Genomic DNA, 18,844 nt, shown 5'->3' with positions numbered 1-18,844 from the left:
AAGAGGTGAGGGTGAGGGTGATAGGGCGGAGAGGGGGTGGGGGCGGAGAGGTCGGGAAGAAGATTGCAGGTTAGGAAGGAGGTGCTGAGTCTGAGGGTTGGGACTGAGATAAGTTGGGCGGAGGGGAAATGAGGAAGCGGGAGAAATCTGCATTCATCCCTTGTGGTTGGAGGGTTACTAGGGTCTTCCTCCAGGCGTCGTGTTGTTATGGGGTAAAAAATGAGGTCTGCAGATGCTGGAGATCACAGTTGAAAATGTGTTGCTGGTTAAAGCACAGCAGGTCAGGCAGCATCCAAGGAATAGGAAATTCGACGTTTCGGGCATAAGCCCTTCATCAGGAATGAGGAGAGTGTGCCAAGCAGGCTAAGATAAAAGGTAGGGAGGAAGATTGCAGGTTAGGAGGGCGGTGCTGAGTTGAGGGAACCGACTGAGACAAGGTGGGGGGAGGGGAAATGAGGAAACTGGAGAAATCTGAGTTCATTCCTTGTGGTTGGAGGGTTCCCAGGCGGAAGATAAGGCGCTCCTCCTCCAGCTGCCGTGTTGTTATGTTTTGCCGGTGGAGGAGTCCAAGGACCTGCATGTCCTTGGCGGAGTGGGAAGGGGAGTTAAAGTGTTCAGCTGGTGTTGTTTGATTTTAGATCTAACCTAGGAAGATTAGAGAAACAAGTTTATGATGTTCCAACATTTTCATTCAGTTCCGTCGGATTTGTGTGTCACTGGCTAGCCCAGTATTTATTGCCCACCCCTAATTACCCAGAGGGCAGTTAAGAGTCAACAGCATTGCTACATGGAATCACATGTAGGTCAGAGCGGGTCAGGATGGCAGATTCCCTTCCCGAAACGACATCAGTGAACCAGACGTAAGCTTTTACAACAGTTGCTAATAGTTCTTTTGGTGCCTTTGACTGAGACTGGATGCATATTCCCGTATTTATTAATCGAATTCAGTTATCGTCAGCCTTTTCTCTCCCGGTTGGCAGAGTGATAATGATGGGATAAATATTCACACAATGTCTTAACACCCTCCAGTGGAAATCCTCCTTATTAATGACTGTAAAATGTTTCTGTTTGCAGTTTACAAGAAAGATATGATTGAGGACGTCAAAGAAGATACTTCTGGACATTTTGCCAAGCTTCTTTGTACCCTAGCAAAGGTATATCCCAAATAATATGTTACATTATTTGACTTAGAGTCACAGAGTCATAGAGAGACACAGCACTGAAATAGGCCCTTCAGTCCAACTCATCCATGCCGACCAGACGTCACAAGCTAATCTAGTCCCATTTGCCAGCACCCGGCCCATATCCCTCCAAACCCTTCCTATTCATATACCCATCCAGATGCCTTTTAAATGTTGCAATTATACCAGCCTCCACCACTTCCTCTGGCAACTCATTCCATACATGCACCACCCTCTGCAGGAAAAAATTGACCCTTAAGTCCTTTTTATATCTTTCCCCTCTCACCCTAAACCTATGCCCTCTAGTTCCTGGACTCCCCCACCCCAGGGAAAAGACTTTGTCTATTCACACTCTCCGTGTCCCTCATGATTTCATAAATCTCTGTAAGGTCACCCCTCAGCCTCTGACACTCCAAGGACAACCGCCCCCCTGAGTGTCTTTTCCTACAGCTCAAACCTTCCAACCCTGGCAACATCCTTGTAAGTCTTTTCTGAAATCTGTCAAGTTGCACAAAATCATTCCTATAGTGGGGAAATTAGAATTGAACGTAGTATTCCAAAAATGTCCTGTACAGCCGCAACATGACCTTCCAACTCCTGTACTCAATACTCTGACCAATAAAGGAAAGCATACCAAATGCCTTCTTCACTATCCTATCTACCTGCGACTCCACTTTCAAGGAGCTATGAACCTGCACTCCAAGGTCTCTCTGTTCTGAAACATACCCCCAGGATCTTACTGTTAATTGTACAAGTCCTGCTCTGATTTGCCTTTCCAAAGTGCAGCACCTCGCATTTATCTAAATTGTACACCATCTGCCACTCCTCAGCCCATTTGTCCACTTTTATGTATTTTCAGACGTCCAGCATCACCTCCTCTGCGATATGGACATTTTTCAAGATGTCACTATTTATTTCCCCACATTCTTTATCTTTCATGTCCCTTTCCACAGTAAACACTGATGCAAAATACTTGTTTAGTATCTCCCCCATCTCCTGCGGTCCCAGACATAGATGGCTTTGCTGATCTTTAAGGGTCCCTCTTCTGTCCCTAGTTACTGTTTTGCCCTTAATATATTTGTAAAATCCCTTTGGATTCTCTTTAGCCCTATTTGTCAAAGCCATCTCATGTCTCCTTTTTGCCCACCAGATTTCCCTCTTAAGTATACTCCTACTGCCTTTATAATCTGCTTGAGATTCACTCACTCACTGCTGTCCAAACCTGACATATGTTTCCTTCTTTTTCTTGACAAAAGCCTCAATTTCCCCGGTCATCCGGCATTCCCTATGCTACCAGCTTTGCCCTTGGATTTATCCAACAACTTTCCCAGTCGTGGGGGTCACTTTCTCATGCAGTCGTTCCAGACTCCAGTCGCGATGAGTTGACCCAGTATCACTGAGTGCTGTTTCTGAGAAGGATCCTGAGGCATTTACCTGATCTCTCAAAGGAGAAAGTGAGGACTGCAGACGCTGGAGAGTCAGAGTCAAAAAGGGTGGTGCTAGAAAAGCACAGCAGGTCAGGCAGCATCTGAGGAGCAGGAGAGTCAATATTTCGGGAATAAGCCCTCCATCAGGATGAAGAGCTTATACCCGAAACGTTAACTCTCCTGCTCCTCAGATGCTGCCTGACCTGCTGTGTTTTTCCAGCACCACCCTTTTCGACCTCCTCCTAATCTCTCAAAGACAGGACAAGAGGCAAGGAACTCTCTGTGGAAATATTATCCCAAAGAAATTTAGCACTGCTGCCTCACAGCGCCAGAGACCCGGGTTCAATTCCTGCCTCAGGCAACTGACTGTGTGGAGTTTGCACATTCTCCCCCGTGTCTGCGTGGGTTTTCTCCGGCTGCTCCGGTTTCCTCCCATAGTCCAAAGATGTGCAGGTCAGGTGAATTGGCCATGCTAAATTGCCCCATAGTGTTAGGTGAAGGGGGGAATGGGTCTGGGTGGGTTGCTCTTCGGAGAGTCGGTGTGGACTTGTTGGGCCGAAGGGCCTGTTTTCACACTCTATGTAATCTAAAAATAATACAGAAGCAGGCAGCATTCTTTTTAAGTTCAGCAATTTGCCTGCAACACCACCCCCGAATTCTCTCTGCCTGATCAGGACAAAAATTAAACCTGATCATCCAAAGATGCAGCTGACAAAATTAAAATAAGTCCATCATTAAAACTGTACACTTCCTTCTTTCAGCATCAATAACTTACAGGTGCCTCACACTGATGGCTTTCTTCGGAGTTGCTGGCTGGGTCAGCATTTGTCTTCCTAATCACTCTTCTCTCCATCTCGCTGGTAGCTTTCCTTTCTATTCCTCCAGCCAACCTCATACTTATCCGTGTTAAATTCTTCTGCCAAATGATGGCCCAGTTACCTAAGCTATCCGTATCCATCTGTCCATCTCGTATTCCTTTTGAACACTACCCATGATTCCTCATGTTCATAGGGTCATAGAGCATGGAAGTACCTTTCAGTCCATTGTGAACATAATCAGCTGTTCCTACCTGCTCCTGGCCCATATCCCTCCAATCCTTACCTATACAATGACAGTTTTTCTTTATTATTGAAGAAAGAACTGCATTTACACACAGACTCCCGATACTTCTTTCTGTCAACTCCACTTGGATGCCAACAGCATTTTTGAGTTGAGTATGTGAGGGAAAAATATGAGAATGCGTGCTCTGAGATGCCCCATGTCCTGAAAACACCACATCATGTCAACAGCTCTCGGTGTGGGAGAATGAATGACTACAGAGTAAACTACAGCAAAACAACTCTGTTAGCAGTGATGGAGGTGGGTGGTGAGGAGCTGCCTTCTTGAACTGCTGCAGTCCAAGTGCTACAACTCCCTTAAGGAGGGAACTCCAGGTGGAGATGCTGCATTCTTGCCCTGGGTCAGGGTAACGAGTGATTTGGAGGGAACCTGCAAGTGGCTGTTTTCTTGCTGGCCTTGATCTTCCTGAAGGCAGATTTTGCAGATTTGGAAAGAAATAGCTCAGGACCAATTCAAATCTTTCATGAGGCACATGATTAAGCACAGACCACGGAGCCCCTGAGTATTGCCGGGATGGTAATGGTTTGATTACCAAAGATATTTTGTGAAATAACTCCAGAGAGGCTGGTATCCCGTCACCAAGTTGACCTTTATTTACACGTGAATGGTCCTTACCTTTAGCACAGCCCCATTCAGAGTCAGGTACCCGAGTGTCAGTACAGGTAGAAGACCCTTTATCCAAAATGCTCAGGAGCAGCTGTTTTTCGGAATTTGGAATTTTTCGGTTTTCAGAATAGTGACAGTTTAATGGTGAATTTTTTTTATAAATCTTACCAGAGAAGCAGACTTCTAACTAAGAATGTGCTTGGCCATGCTCCCCTCCGCTCCCCCCCTCCCCCCACCGCCCATGCCTCATCTGAGTGACACACGTTGAGTGGGTGTGGATTTGGGTTAACACTATGCTCACCAAACAGTCTTGTTAATGAGATTAAAAAACTTCACAAAAAAACCCTTCGGATTTCGGAGCTTTTCGGTTTTTGGATGTTCGGATAAAGGATCTTCTACCTGTATTTCTGTCTCTCACTCTTATTATAGGTCAGCCAGGGCTCCCTGATTGGACTAGATTAACAGCCCCAATCTGGGAACCCATATTCTATGAATTCCATCTGGCTGACCTGGTTACAATCATTACATTGTCACAGCCTGTGTGCAGGTTAGGTGAATTGACAATACTAAATTGCCCATAGTGACTGGGGATGTGTAGGTTAGCTGAATTGGCCATGCTAAATTGCCCATAGTGTTCAGGGATGTGTAGGTTAACTGAATTGGGCGATGCTAAATTGCCCATAGTGCTCAGGGATGTGTAGGTTAGCTGAATTGATCATGTTAAATTGCCTATAGTGACTGGGGATGTGTAGGTTAACTGAATTGGCCATGCTAAATTGCCCATAGTGCTCAGGGATGTGTAGGTTAGCTGAATTGACCATGCTAAATTGCCCATAGTGCTCAGGGATGTGTAGGTTAACTGAATTGGCCATGCTAAATTGCCCATAGTGCTCAGGGATGTGTAGGTTAGCTGAATTGACCATGCTAAATTGCCTATAGTGACTGGGGATGTGTAGGTTAACTGAATCGGCCATGCTAAATTGCCCATAGTGCTCAGGGATGTGTAGGTTAACTGAATCGGCCATGCTAAATTGCCCATAGTGCTCAGGGATGTGTAGGTTAGCTGAATTGACCATGCTAAATTGCCTATAGTGACTGGGGATGTGTAGGTTAGCTGAATATTGGATAATAGAGTAGAGGAATGGGTCTGGACGGGTTACTCTTCCGAAGGTCGGTGAAGATTTGTTGGGCCGAAGGGGTTCTATAGATCCTATGGGTGTTGATTTGGAGATTCAAATGTGAATGAGGTTACTTGTAGAGATCACTGTGATCATTTGAAGGCTGGTTCAGTCAGGGTCAGGCTTGCTCTGTGGTCCAACGCGAAGTACATCCACTGACCGGATCTTACATTGCCTCCTGGTCTCCCTTCTGCCGACAACAGTACCCCTCGGAGAGGAAGTGGCTGGAGAACACATCATTGGGAATGGCTGAAGATCAAACAAGGATCCACAGCCAAAGCGCAGTGAGATTGGGATGGCACGGTGGCTCAGTGGTTAGCTCTGCTGCCCTACAGCGCCAGAGACCCGAGTTCGACTCCAGCCTCGGAGACTCTCTGTGGAGTTTGCACATTCTCCCCGTGTCTGCGTGGGTTTCCTCTGGGTGCTCAGGTTTCCTCCCACAGTCCAAAGATGTGCAGGCTAGGTGGATTGGCCACGCTAAATTGCCCATAGTGTTTGGGAATGTGTAGGTTAGCTAAATTGCCCATAGCGTTCAGGGATTAGTAAATGTAGAGTAATGGGGAATGAGTTTGGGTGGGTTACTCTTCGCAGGGTCGGTGTGGATCTGTCGGGCCGAAGGGCCTGTTTCCACACTGTAGGAATTGGATGATTCTATGAAAGAAACGTGAACAGTCAAAGAATACAAAGGGAAACAGAGTGGATCTAGAGCTGAAGGTGGTCCAACTGTGGACATCAATCGGGCCGCAGCACTGAGCATGGCTTGACCAGAATTATATAAACAAAATGTGACACGGGTTTAAATTTGATGGTGTGAATTTTACGTGGTCTTTTTGTGCACAGGGGAATCGTCCGGATCCCTCCAATGTGGTCGATAATGATCTGATCGATATGGATGCACGGGTAGGTTAATCCTCGATAACGTGTCAGTTAACCCCACCCCTTGCTCACCCTCTCTAACCAGCGATGGATTTGACATCAGATTGGCTGGCTTTGGGGTACCTCAGCCTGGGGGATTTGGTGAGACTTGACGTGATGTAGCTGGCATTCCAAGCCAACCCGTTTTGCCCCTCCCCACCCCAACCCAACCTTGGGGTGGTGGGAGATGGTGGCAACCACTGATTTGATTGCGTTCTCACTCGGTGACCTGCAGTAGCTTCCGTTGCTTCAGACGCGTTGGTTCCCCCTTGGATGTTGTGGCAGACTCTCCCCATGCCGGGTGCACAAGCCTGGGGCTGGGTTACAGCCCACAGGCCTAGGAGGAAGTTGCAAAGTCGGGGAGGGTGGGATACTGCATCCATTTTGGAGGTGGCTCATTGTTGAATTGTTTCTCCTCAGGCCCTGCATGAAGCTGCAGTGAAGAACCGTACTCATGATGTGGACAAATGGATCACTATAATGACTGAGAGGAGTATTCCTCACCTGAGGAAAGGTATGAAACACAGCAATTAGGAGCAGCAGTGATGGTAGGATGGCTTTAAGACGTGAAATTTGTTCTGTTTTCTCTGAGAGGCAGTGAGCAGTCTATGGAAAGCCCATAAAGTAAACAGATTGTGAGGCCTTGGGGGCTTTTTAAAAAAGGTTGGAACAATAGACGCAGGCTGAATGGACGGGATAAGCTCCCAAGGAACCAGGATTTTTCTTTTCAGTTTGTCAGTAGCAGATTAGATTACCTACAGTGTGGAAACAGGTCCTTCGGCCTAACATGTCCACACTGACCCTCCAAAAAGTAAGCCCCCCCCCACCCAACTAATGCACCTAATATTATGGGCAATTTACTATGGCCAATTCACTTGGCCTGTGGGAAGAAACCCATGCAGACACTGTGAGAATGTGCAAACTCCACACAGACAGTCACTCAAGGCTGGAATTGAACCTGGGACCCTGTGAGGCAGCGGTGCTAACCACTGAGTCACTGTGGTGTGAAGCTGTGTTTGGAACCTACAATACATCTCTCCCTCCTAATCTGTTTCTTGGTGTTTTCTCTTGATGTTTCTCCTCATTGACTAGAGAATAGTCTGAGAGTTAACCCATTTTGCCTTAGCGAGGGATATTTATGGGTCTGTATTGGAACGTTACTGGTTAGTAGTTAAATAGTCTATTATTCTGTTCAGGGTTGAAATATAGCTAAGTTATTCCAATACCTTCTTTCTTTTGTTGTATTTTAACTGCAGTGGATGATAAAGTGTTTTGATTCAAATCTGGTGGTTTGACCAATCAAATTGTGTCCAGAATACAACACCTTACATGTATCTTCAAACTAAGAAAAGGTTCAGGTCTCCAGGATCCTCTGAATACTTTGAGGGGGTTTGGTCTGGTCATAACCACAAGGAGGTTGAACAGTTCCTCAACTTCATTAACACATTCCACCTCGATCTTAAATTCACCTGGGCCATCTCAGATACCTCTCTCCCCTTCCCGGATCTCTCCATCTCCATTAATGGTGACCGACTCCACACGGACATCTACAACAAACCCACTGAGTCCCACAGCGACCTGGATTCACCTCCTCCCACCCTACCTCCTGTGAAAAAGCTAACCCTTATTCCCAACTCCTCCTCTGCATCTGCTCCCAGGAGGGCCAGCCCCACCACAGAACACAACAGCTGGCCTCCTTCTTTAAACCCCACAATTTCCAATCCCACGTTTAAGATGTTGCCCTCCAGCACATCTCCTCCACTTCCCGTACCTCCGACCTCAAACCCGACTCCTCCCAACACAACAAGGACAGAACACCCCCCTCCCCCCCCCTTTGTCCTCACCCTCCACCCCATCAACCTCCATATACATTGCATCGTCCTCTGACATTCCACCATCTACAAATGGACCCCACCACCAGGGATATATTTCCCTCCCAACCCTGTCTGGGTCCCATAAAGACCATTCCCTCCGTGACTCCCTTGTCAGGTCCGCGCCCCTCCATCAACCCACCCTCCCCTTCCGGCACCTTCCTACACCTACATCACCCGCTCACCTCTGTCCAAGGCCCCAAAGGAGCCTTCCACATCCGACAGAGATTTACCTGCACTTCCACATGCATCATCTACTGTGTCCGTTGTTCTCAACGTGGGCTCCTCTACACTGGGCAGACAGGACGCCTACTTGCAGAACACTTCAGAGAACATCTCCGGGACACACACATGAAACAATCCCACCGCCCCCGCGGCTGAGTATTTCAACTCCCCTCCCACTCGGATGGTTCTGGGCCTCCTCCATCGCCAAACCCTAACCACCTGATGCCTGGAGGAAGAAAGCCTCACCTTTTGCATTGGGTCCCTCCAACCACACAGGGTCAGTGTGGATTTCAGCAGTTTCCTCATCTCTCGTTTCCCTCCCCCCCCACCTTTATCCTAGATCCAACCTTCCAATTTGACACTGCTCTATTGAACTCTCCCACCTGTCCATCTTCCTTCCCATCTATCCGCTCCATCCTGCTCTCTGACCTATCACCTTTACCTCTACCTTCATCTACCTATCGCCTCCCCTGTTACCTCCCCTACCCTCTCTCCCCCCAGCCCCAACCCCACCCCCCCACCCCTCTCCCATTTATCTCTCAGCACCCCCCCGGCCCAAAAGCATCGATCCTGATGAAGGCCTTATGCCCGAAACGTTGACGTTCCTGCTCCTCGGATGCTGCCTGACCTGCCATGCTTTTCCAGCACCACACTATTCGACTCATGATAATAAGAAGTTTAGTCTTCGAATTATCTTCAGTACGGGTTTGTTGCCAGCTCCATGTTCCCATCTACCCTCCATAATGTTTACGTCTCTTGTTAGCATGTCACTCCTTCTGTCAAATTCACACTTAGTCACACCCTCACTCACAATCACACAGTATAGGATTTATTGAAACAGTGCACATTGTCCTTCACTCACACTGACACTATCACAGGTAATAGTGAACCATTGCACACTTGTGCCCTGTCACCATCACTTACTCAGAAAATAGTGAACCAGCAGCCACTCATACCCACTCTCAGTCGCTCACACTCACACAATCTGGGAATCAGTGAGCCAACTCACATTCTCTGTACAGGAAATAGTGCACACACTCACACTTACACATACACACACAGTATAGGAAATACTCAACCATCGCACCTTCACACTCGCTCACTCACAATTACAGGAAAGAGGAAGCCAACAAACACACTTTTTTATCGTGGATAGTTTGGTTCATCGTGGCTGTATTTGGTTTCAATCTGCCCATGTGCTTCAATAGAACTGTGTACAGTTCTGGTCGCCACATTACCAAAAGGGTGTGGACGCTTTGGGGAGGGTGCAGAGAAGGTCTATGAGGATGTTGCCTGGTATGGAAGGTGCTAGCTATGAAGAGAGGTTGAGTAGGTTAGGTTTGTTTTAATTAGAAAAAAGGAGATTGAGGGGGGAGCTGATTGAGGTTTACAAAATCATGAAGGGCATAGACAGGGTGGATAGAGACAGGCTTTTTCCCAGGGTGAAGGATTCAATAATGAGAGGTCACGCTTTCAAAGTGAGAGGTGGAAAGTTTAAGGGGGATACACGCGGCAAGTACTTCACACAGAGTGTGGTAGGTGTCTGGAACGCGTTGCCAGTAAAGGCAGTAGAGGCAGGTGTGGTAGATTCTTTTAAGATGCATCTGGACGGATGCATGAGTATGTGGGGAGCAGAGGGATACAGATGCTTAGGAATTGGGTGACAGATTTAGACAGTAGATTTGGATCGGCTCAGGCTTGTGGAGGGCTGAAGGGCCTGTTCCTGGGCTGTACATTTTCTCTGTTCTTTGTTGTTGTTAGAATATCAGTAGAAATTATTGACAGTGTCATGTATTTATCAGAGCTGTCACTCACAGTGATTCGCACAGTTACATTCGGCTCTCCTGGAGAATGGCAATTTTCCACGTTCTGAATTGATTGTTCCTCTGTTTAGTTTTTGGAAGATATAAATGCTACAGCTGCTACGATATGTTGGAAAGTGTTGATCGTGAGGTCAAGAAAGATCTGAAAAATAACTTTTTAGGCCTGGGTAAGTATGCCTTCGTCTTTTTGCATAATTGCTGTGAGTTTTCTTTTCCTGCAAGACACACATTCAGTTCCAGGTCACGATGAGGGATTGCTGATGGACTGGGCCTGTCCTTATTTTGAACGGGCTTGTGTTTACTGTAGAAACACTCACTGCACCTACAGGTCCTGCCATTATAGATATTCTTAATCGACCTGTCCAGAGATACCTCTGGAGTAGGTGGGACTTTAACCTGGGGCCCACGGCCCACAGGTAGAGCCACTGCACACGAAGAGCCCCAACATCCAACCATTACAGATATTTTCAAACCAATCTCTTAAACATGACATTGCCCATCTCTGGAGTGGATGGGACTTGGATTGTAAAGCTGTCAGATGAGATGAATTCAACAGTGGGTCCAGAGACAGGCAATACAATCATTAGCTCAGCGGTTCTGCAGGAGAGGGGAAATGATTGGTCACATTGCTGAGAGAGTGAATGATGAGGGTCAGGAGGGCAGAGGGTTGAGTGGATGAGAGAGGGGAGCAGTGGGGAGTGAGGGTACAGTGGAATGATGGGGAGGTGAGGGGAGGGGGAATGATGGGGAGTGAGGGGTGAGGGGAATAATGGGGAGTGAGGGGAGGGGGAATGATGGGAGTGAGGGGAATAATGGGGAGTGAGGGGAGGGGGAATGATGGGGAGGTGAGGAGAGGGGGAATGATGGGGAGTGAGGGGAGAGGGGGAATGATGGGAAGTGAGGGGAGAGAGGGAATGATGGAGAGTGAGGGGAGGGGAATGATGGGGAGTGAGAGGAGGAGGGAGAGGGAATCGAGACATTGGGGAGCGAGGGGAACAGCGTGGAGCCTGCTCCTGATCCTGTATAACAGGACGGCAAAGGGGCTGAATGGCTTCCTGGTCCTTTTAATAGGATCATGAGGGGTTGAATGGCATGGTGGCCCTGTATAACAGGGGTGTGAGAGGCTGAATGGCCTCCTGGCCTTGTACAATCGGATGGTGTTGGGGCTGAACGGCCTCCTACTCCTGCTCCTGGATAACAGCATGGCAGTGCGGCTGGAAGACCAGTCTGGACTTGGGTTTTGCTGACCTCCTGCATGTTGACCATCCAGGTGCCGGGTGTGGAGCTCACTGCCTCCTGCAGTTCTCCATCAGGGCCCAGGAATCGCTAGGGCAGTTCATGAGCATTACACCAGCCTGTCTCCTCACAGCAGGGGCTGACATGTGAGTGGATCTGATGTCGGGATGGCTGTTTCATTGTTCCATTGAGCAGCACAGCCCTGAGGCCCCCGCAGAATCAGAGCATGGATTCAGCCCAGGTCCTGATATCGAAGTAAGCTCATCTTGAAGGACAGCTCAATGTATCTCTCTCGGATTGAATTGGTCATGGCTTCCTTTCTATGTCTCCCTGCAGTGCAGTGTATCCTGAACACTCCAGCATTTTTCGCTGAAAAGTTATCCAACTTACAGGTAAAATATATCAACATCTGAAACCTCTGTAAGCACTGAGTACCCACGGCTGGTGAGGAAGCTAACCTGACATGTATGTCCTGTGCAGGGAAATCTCAAGAAGGATATTTTAACAAGGATCATGGTGTCTCGTTCAGAAATTGACCTGGTCTTTATCAGGAAGGAGTTTAAGAAGAAAACTGGAAAATCCCTGCACCAATTTATAACCGTAAGTGTCTATCAGTCCATCAACCTACTGTCGACTACCCAGCCAAATAGCTATCCAGTTATACTGCTTTTCTGTAATGTGGAGGTGCCAGTATTGGACTGACATGGACGAGGTCAGAAGTCATAAAGTCATAGTGACATACATCACGGAAACAGACCCTGCGGTCCAACCCATCCATGCCGACCAGATATCCCAATCTAATCTAGTCCCACCTGCCGGCACCTGACCCATATCCCCCAAACTCTTCCTACTCATATACCCATCCAAATGCCTTTTAAATGTTGCAATTGTACCAGCCTCCCCCATTTCCTCTGGCAGCTCGTTCCATACATGTACCACCCTCTGCATGAAAAAGTTGCCCCTTAGGTCTCTTATATCTTTCCCTTCTCCCCCTAAACCTATGCCTTCTAGTTCTGGACGCCCCCCCACCCCAGGTAAAAGACTTTGTCTATTTATCCTATCCATGCCTCTCATGATTTTGTAAACCTCGGTAAGGTCACCCCTCAGCCTCCGACGCTCCAGGGAAAACAGCCCCAGCCTATTCAGCCTCTCCCTGTAGCTCAAATCCTCCAACCCTGGCAACATCTTTGTAAATCTTTTCTGGACGCCCCCACCCCAAGGAAAAGACCTTGTCTATTTACTCTCTCCACTCCCCGTCACATGACACCAGGTTATATTCCAATAGCTATATTTGCAATCACAAGTTTGCGGAGCGCTGCTCCTTGGTCAAGTACAGTGAGGTGAAGGAGCTGATGAGAGGGCTCCGAAAGCTTGTGATGTCAAACAAACCTGTTGGACTATACCCTGGTGCCATGTGACTTCTGACATTTTTCTCCAACATGGCCGTGCTAAATTGCCCGTGGTGTTCAGGGACGTGTAGGTTAGGGGCATTAGTCAGAGGAATAGAGTAGGGGAATGGGCCTGGGTGGGATACTCTTCTGAGGGTCTGGTGTGGACTTGTTGGGCCGATTTCCACACTGTAGGGATTCTGTGATTACTGGGGATCTTGCTGCATCCTGTAACACTTAAGGTGGAAAATCTCATAACACTTTCAGTGAAAGATCTGACAGTGTTGGTGTTGTGAGTTTCAGCATTGTTAGGGTGCAGAAGGAAGGCATGCAGAATGCATGGCTGTACAAACGATTATCATCCATCAAATAGTGGGCGGCACGGTGGCACAGTGGTTAGCACTGCTGCCTCACAGCGCCTGAGACCCGGGTTCAATTCCCAACTCAGGCGACTGACTGTGTGGAGTTTGCACGTTCTCCCCGTGTCTGTGTGGGTTTCCTCCGGGTGCTCCGGTTTCCTCCCACTGTCCAAAGATGTGCGGGTCAGGTGAATTGGCCATGCTAAATTGCCCGTAGTGTTAGGTAAGGGGTAAATGTAGGGGTATGGGTGGGTTGCGCTTCGGCGGGTCGGTGTGGACTTGTTGGGCCGAAGGGCCTGTTTCCACACTGTAAGTCTAATCTAATCTAAAAAAAATGCCTCAGTTGAGCCTGTCCCCTCCACAATCCCAGGCAGCGCATTCTGTATCCAAACCACTCGCTGTGTGAGAAATGTTTTTATTTCTCTCTAACAGCCCTTGCTTCATTCACTTTAAATCTAAGCCCTCTCGTTCTCTCTTTTATGACCAGGAATAGCTTCTCCCTATCAGCTCTATCGGTGATTTTGAAAACCTCTATTAGATCGCCTTTCCAAGGAGAATGGTCTTCAATCTATCTCATCACAGAAGGTTCTCATCTGATAACTGGACAGTGTCCCGTCTCTGAGGAGGAGCAATATCTATACTGAAGGCTGGTTCCCATACTGGACAGAGTTGAGAGTGTGGCGCTGGAAAAGCACAGCAGGTCAGGCAGCCTCTGAGGAGCAGGAGAGTCGACGTTTCAGTTCCTGATGAAAGGCTTTTGCCCGGAAACGTCGATTCTCCTGCTCCTCGGATGCTGCCTGACCTGCTGTGCTTTTCCAGCACCTCTCTCTCTCTCTACTCTGATCTCCAGCATCTGCAGTCCTCCCTTTCTCGTAGCCCAGACTGGACAGTGTGTTGTCTGTTGCAAATCACTGCCTTGCCAGCAGTGCATATAAAAGGCGGTATCTTCAGTGGGCCATTGCACATCATGGAATTGCAAACAGGAGACCATTTTGTCTGTACTGTTTTCATGATTCCCAGGAAAATTCCATATTTTTCATGAATTCAGTTTTAATAACCCCCGCGCAGTGGTGATATTGAACTGCAAGTTATTTTTGAAAGATAATTCTCCTCGATTTAAGATTATTGTTACTTTTGACAAGTCTTTCAAAAAGCAGGGAAGTTGCAGGTCAGAATGTTCGTACTCAAGGGCATGTGAACGTGCGTATCTAACCACTCAACTAACTGCACGGAAGCTGGGACAATGTCACAGGTTTTACCAGTTACACGAATGAACCTCTCTCTGAACATAGACACATCGAAAACAGGAGCAAGGAGGAGGTGGTTCGGCCCATCAGTATGATCATAGCTGACCATTCAACTCAATTCTAAAGAAAGGTCCAAACGCTAACTCAGTTTTTGTTTTCCTCTCCACAGACCTGCTGAGTTTCTCCGGCAGTTTCTCTTTCTCTTACAGATCTTCAGCATTCACAGTCCTTTTGTTTTAACCAACTCCTGCTTTCCCCCACGCCCTTCAGTTCTTTCGGCCCTGGGAAGTATATCTAACTCCTTGAAAACATTTTGGTCTCAACTGCTTTCTGTGGCAGAGAATTCCAGAGGCTCACCACCCTCTGGACGAAGACATTTCTCCCCATCTCACTCCTAAATGGCCCGCTCCATATCCTGAGACTGTGACCCCCTGATTCTGGGCTCCCCAGCCCCTGGAGCCCCCCCTTCCAGTGTTGACCCTGTTGAGTCCTGTTGGAATTCCATACATTTCCAACAAACCAACCCCTTATTCTTCTGAACTCATGTGAATATAATCCTTTGGCAAAGACAATGAGGACATCACCAACAAGTCACGAAACAACCGCGGATGCTGGAGGTCCAGAGCAAAAGCAGAAATTGCTGAACTGCTCATTCATTGTGAGCAGTAAATTTGAAAGTTGGGACAAAATTGCTGGAAATATTCATCAAGTCAGGCAGCTTCAGTGGAGACAGAAATAGATTTAATGATTCAGGTGTACTGCCCTTTATCAGAATAGGGAAAAGCTAGGGATTAATAGGATAGAATGTCTACGGTGTGGAAACAGGCCCTTCAGCCCAATACGTCCACACCAACCCTCTGAAGAGTAACCTACCCAAACCCATTCCACATTACTCTATATTTACCCCTGACTAATGCCCCTAAACTACACAGCCCTGAACACTACAGGCAATTTAGCATGGTCAATTCACCTGACCTGCACATCTTTGGTTTGTGGGAGGAAACCAGAGCACCCGGAGAAAACCCACGCAGACACGGGGAGAACGTGCAAACTCCACACAGAGAGTCGCTCGAGGCTGGAATCGAACCCAGGTCGTTGGTGCTGTGAGGCAGCAGTGCTAACCACTGAGCCACCGTGCCACCACAATTGGTTCCAAACAAGGGATGGGCGAGACAGGGCAAAAGGGTGGCAGTGGTGGCTCAGTGGTTAGCACAGCAGCCTCACAGCACCAGGGACGCAGGTTCGATTCCAGCCTCAGGTGACTGTGTGGAGTTGGACATTCTCCCCATGTCTGCGTGGGTTTCCTCCGGGTCCCTCCCACATTCCAAGGATGTGCAGGTTAGGTGGGTTAGCCATGAGAAATGCAAGGTGATAAGGTATTGGGGTGGGGAGGGTGTGTGGGGTGGGGGATTGTTCTGAATGGGATACTCTTTGGAGAGATGGTATGGACTCAATGGGCTGAGTGACTAACTTCAACACAGTCTGGTTCTATGAAAATGAACATCTGCATTAAGACAGGAGAGATTGAACGACACAAGGATTGCTCTTCCAGGGGCAAGGGTGACAGCTGAGGGAGTGAAACAAAAGACCAACAGTACCTGCTGACTGAAGTAACATACTCAAAGAAGCAAAAAAATTAGATGGGCCAGAATTATGGTTTAAAGTTGTTAAACTTAATACTGAGGAGAAAGTGAGGTCTGCAGATGCTGGAGATCAGAGCTGAAAATGTGTTGCTGGAAAAGCGCAGCAGGTCAGGCAGCATCCAAGGAACAGGAAATTCGACGTTTCGGGCATAAGCCCTTCATCGTTCCTGATGAAGGGCTTATGCCCGAAACGTCGATTCTCCTGCTCCTTGGATGCTGCCTGACCTGCTGTGCTTTTCCAGCAACACATTTTCAAACTTCATACTGAGTCTGATAAAGCTGTTAAGTGCTTTCCAGATCTTTTTCTTGGGGTGAGGGAGTCCAGAACTAGAGGGCATAGGTTTAGGGTGAGAGGGGAAAGATACAAAAGAGACCTAAGGGGCAACTTTTTCACACAGAGAGTGGTACATGTATGGAATGAGCTGCCAGAGGAAGTGGTGGAGGTTGGTACAATTGCAACATTTAAAAGGCATCTGGATGGGTATATGAATAGGAAGGGTTTGGAGGGATATGGGCCGGGTGCTGGCAGATGGGACTAGATTGGGTTGGGATATTTGGTTGGCATGGATGGGTTGGGCCGAAGGGTCTGTTTCCGTGCTGTACATCTCTAAGACTCTATGACTCTATTTCAGATTCCAGCTTCTCCTATTCAGAAATACTTGTCCACGTCCAAAGCTGTGTCTAACCTGTGCTTATACCTTTCTGTTTTAGGCTTCTACAAAAGGTGATTACCAACGAGTCCTACTGGCTCTGTGCAGAGGTGATGATTAGAGGCGTCATCTCAGACAGGAATTCCAATTCCGTACCTACTCTTAAGTCAAAGAATTGCTCCATAAAGCTGTGAGGGGACCCTGTCGGATTAAACCACTTAACCTTCCTCACTCTGTGTAAAAGTCAAGTATTACAATAGTTAACTGTAAAAAGTTTGTGCTTGAAAAATTCTCTACCGTAAATCAGTCAATCTTTGAAAAACTGCAAATATTTTACCTGTTGTTAACTGGAAATAAAGCTTTGAACTTGAGCTACATCTCAACTCAGAACCACTGCATGCTGTTTTGAGGTTTGAGATCAAAAGGATCCAAAGTTTGAACTGGCACAGTTTGTTCACTCATAGCTCAACGCAGGAGATTTGCAGGATGAAGTGTTTTCAGGCACATACATAAGGTGTTGCATGTAGTGCAGTACTTAGTCTGGAAATGCATTTTGCTATCAAGCCGTAATGTCTTTTTATACAAAATAAAGAAATTGGATTATTACTGTAACACAGTTTCTGAAATGACGAACATTTTGAATTTATTGCACGTTACACAGGAGAGAAATAAAACTGTTGAATATCAGACACGATGCACAGCATCTTCCCAGACATTAAACAATGAGAAGGGTGGGGGAATTGCATGGGGAGAACGGTGAGGAGTAAAGAGATCCATTTTCCAACAGGTTGAGAGGGCTATTTGCATCAACATCCTCATTATGATGCGACATCACTGCATTGAAATGCACTTTCCCGTTTTGGGGATATTCTTGGACTCTAGAAAGTTGGTGCCCAGTTGGTTGAAGGCAGGATGTGGCAAGAATTTCTTCCAAGTTGGTAATGGTGCAGCAGAATGTTTTCTTGTAGACAGGGGATCGGTCCACTTTGTAGGTGAATGCAAGGATGTCTTTGATTTTGATTTGGTTTGAATTATTCTTGTTGTATGCACCTAGGTACAGTGAAAAGTTTTGTTTTGTGTGCAGTACTGGCAGATCATGCCATACAAAGTGCATTATGGTAATTGAACAGAGCGAGGAATACAATGTTATGCTGCAGAGAAGGTGCACAAATAGCAAGGTCATCATTAAATTTAAAATTTGAGAGGTCCTTTCAGAAGTCTGATAATCTCGGAGAAGAAGCTGTTCCTGAATCCATTGGTCCGTGTATTTAAGCTTTTCTGGATGTAAGGTTGCTCACTGAGCTGGACATTTTGTCACCATGCAAGGTAATATCATCATCGAGCCTCCGGTGATGCGCTAGTGGTCTGTCCTGCTTCCTATTTATGTATTTAGGTTTCCTTGGGTTGGTGATGACATTTCCCATGTTGGTGATGTCATTTCCTGTTCTTTTTCTGAGAGGGTGGTAGATGGTGTCCAAATTGATTTGTTTGTTGATAGAGTTCTAGTTGGAATGCCATGCTTCTAGGAATTCTCGTGCTTGTCCCTGTTTGGTTTGTCCTAGAGTGGATGTATTGTCCCAGTCGAAGTGGTATATTTCCTCATCCGTATGTAAGCATACTAGTGAAAGTGGGTCATGTCTTTTTGTGGCTAGTTGATGTCATGTATCCTGGTGACTAGTTTTCTGCCTGTTTGTCCAATGTATTGTTTTTACACTTCTTGCAAGGCATTTGCTAAATTTATGTTTGTTTTGCTTGTCTGTATAGGGTCTTTCAAATTCATTAGCTGCTGTTTTTGTGTGTTGGTGGGTTTGTGGGCTACCATGATGCCAAGGGGTCTGAGTAGTCTGGCAGCCATTTTGGAGATGCCTTTGATGTAAGGGAAAGTGGCTCGGGTTTCTGGGCGTGTTTTGTCTGCTTGTTTGGTTATCTACTTGAATACAGTGTATTCAAAAAGAACGGGTATCGAATGAACACAG

The 18,844-nt window shown here is 47.1% G+C and overlaps 1 protein-coding gene across 1 annotated transcript in view; it reads left to right on the top strand.

Annotated features, from left to right (window-relative positions):
• Nucleotides 1–17,480, top strand: part of LOC132834829 (annexin A2-like) — a 51,738-nt gene extending 34,258 nt beyond the window's left edge. Inside the window, exons 7-13 of the mRNA XM_060853894.1 lie at nucleotides 1,075–1,154; nucleotides 6,352–6,411; nucleotides 6,847–6,940; nucleotides 10,417–10,512; nucleotides 11,918–11,973; nucleotides 12,062–12,181; nucleotides 16,930–17,480. Coding sequence (XP_060709877.1) covers nucleotides 1,075–1,154; nucleotides 6,352–6,411; nucleotides 6,847–6,940; nucleotides 10,417–10,512; nucleotides 11,918–11,973; nucleotides 12,062–12,181; nucleotides 16,930–16,989 — 566 coding nt within the window. The 3' untranslated portion in view covers nucleotides 16,990–17,480. The remainder of the gene's footprint in view (nucleotides 1–1,074; nucleotides 1,155–6,351; nucleotides 6,412–6,846; nucleotides 6,941–10,416; nucleotides 10,513–11,917; nucleotides 11,974–12,061; nucleotides 12,182–16,929) is intronic.
• The last annotated feature ends 1,364 nt before the right edge of the window (nucleotides 17,481–18,844 follow it).

The sequence above is a fragment of the Hemiscyllium ocellatum genome, chromosome 42 (genome assembly GCF_020745735.1).
Source record: "Hemiscyllium ocellatum isolate sHemOce1 chromosome 42, sHemOce1.pat.X.cur, whole genome shotgun sequence".
NCBI classification, from domain to species: Eukaryota; Metazoa; Chordata; class Chondrichthyes; order Orectolobiformes; family Hemiscylliidae; genus Hemiscyllium; species Hemiscyllium ocellatum.
The sequence above is the reverse complement of the archived record's forward strand: the minus strand, read 5'-3'. Positions and strand labels throughout refer to the sequence as shown.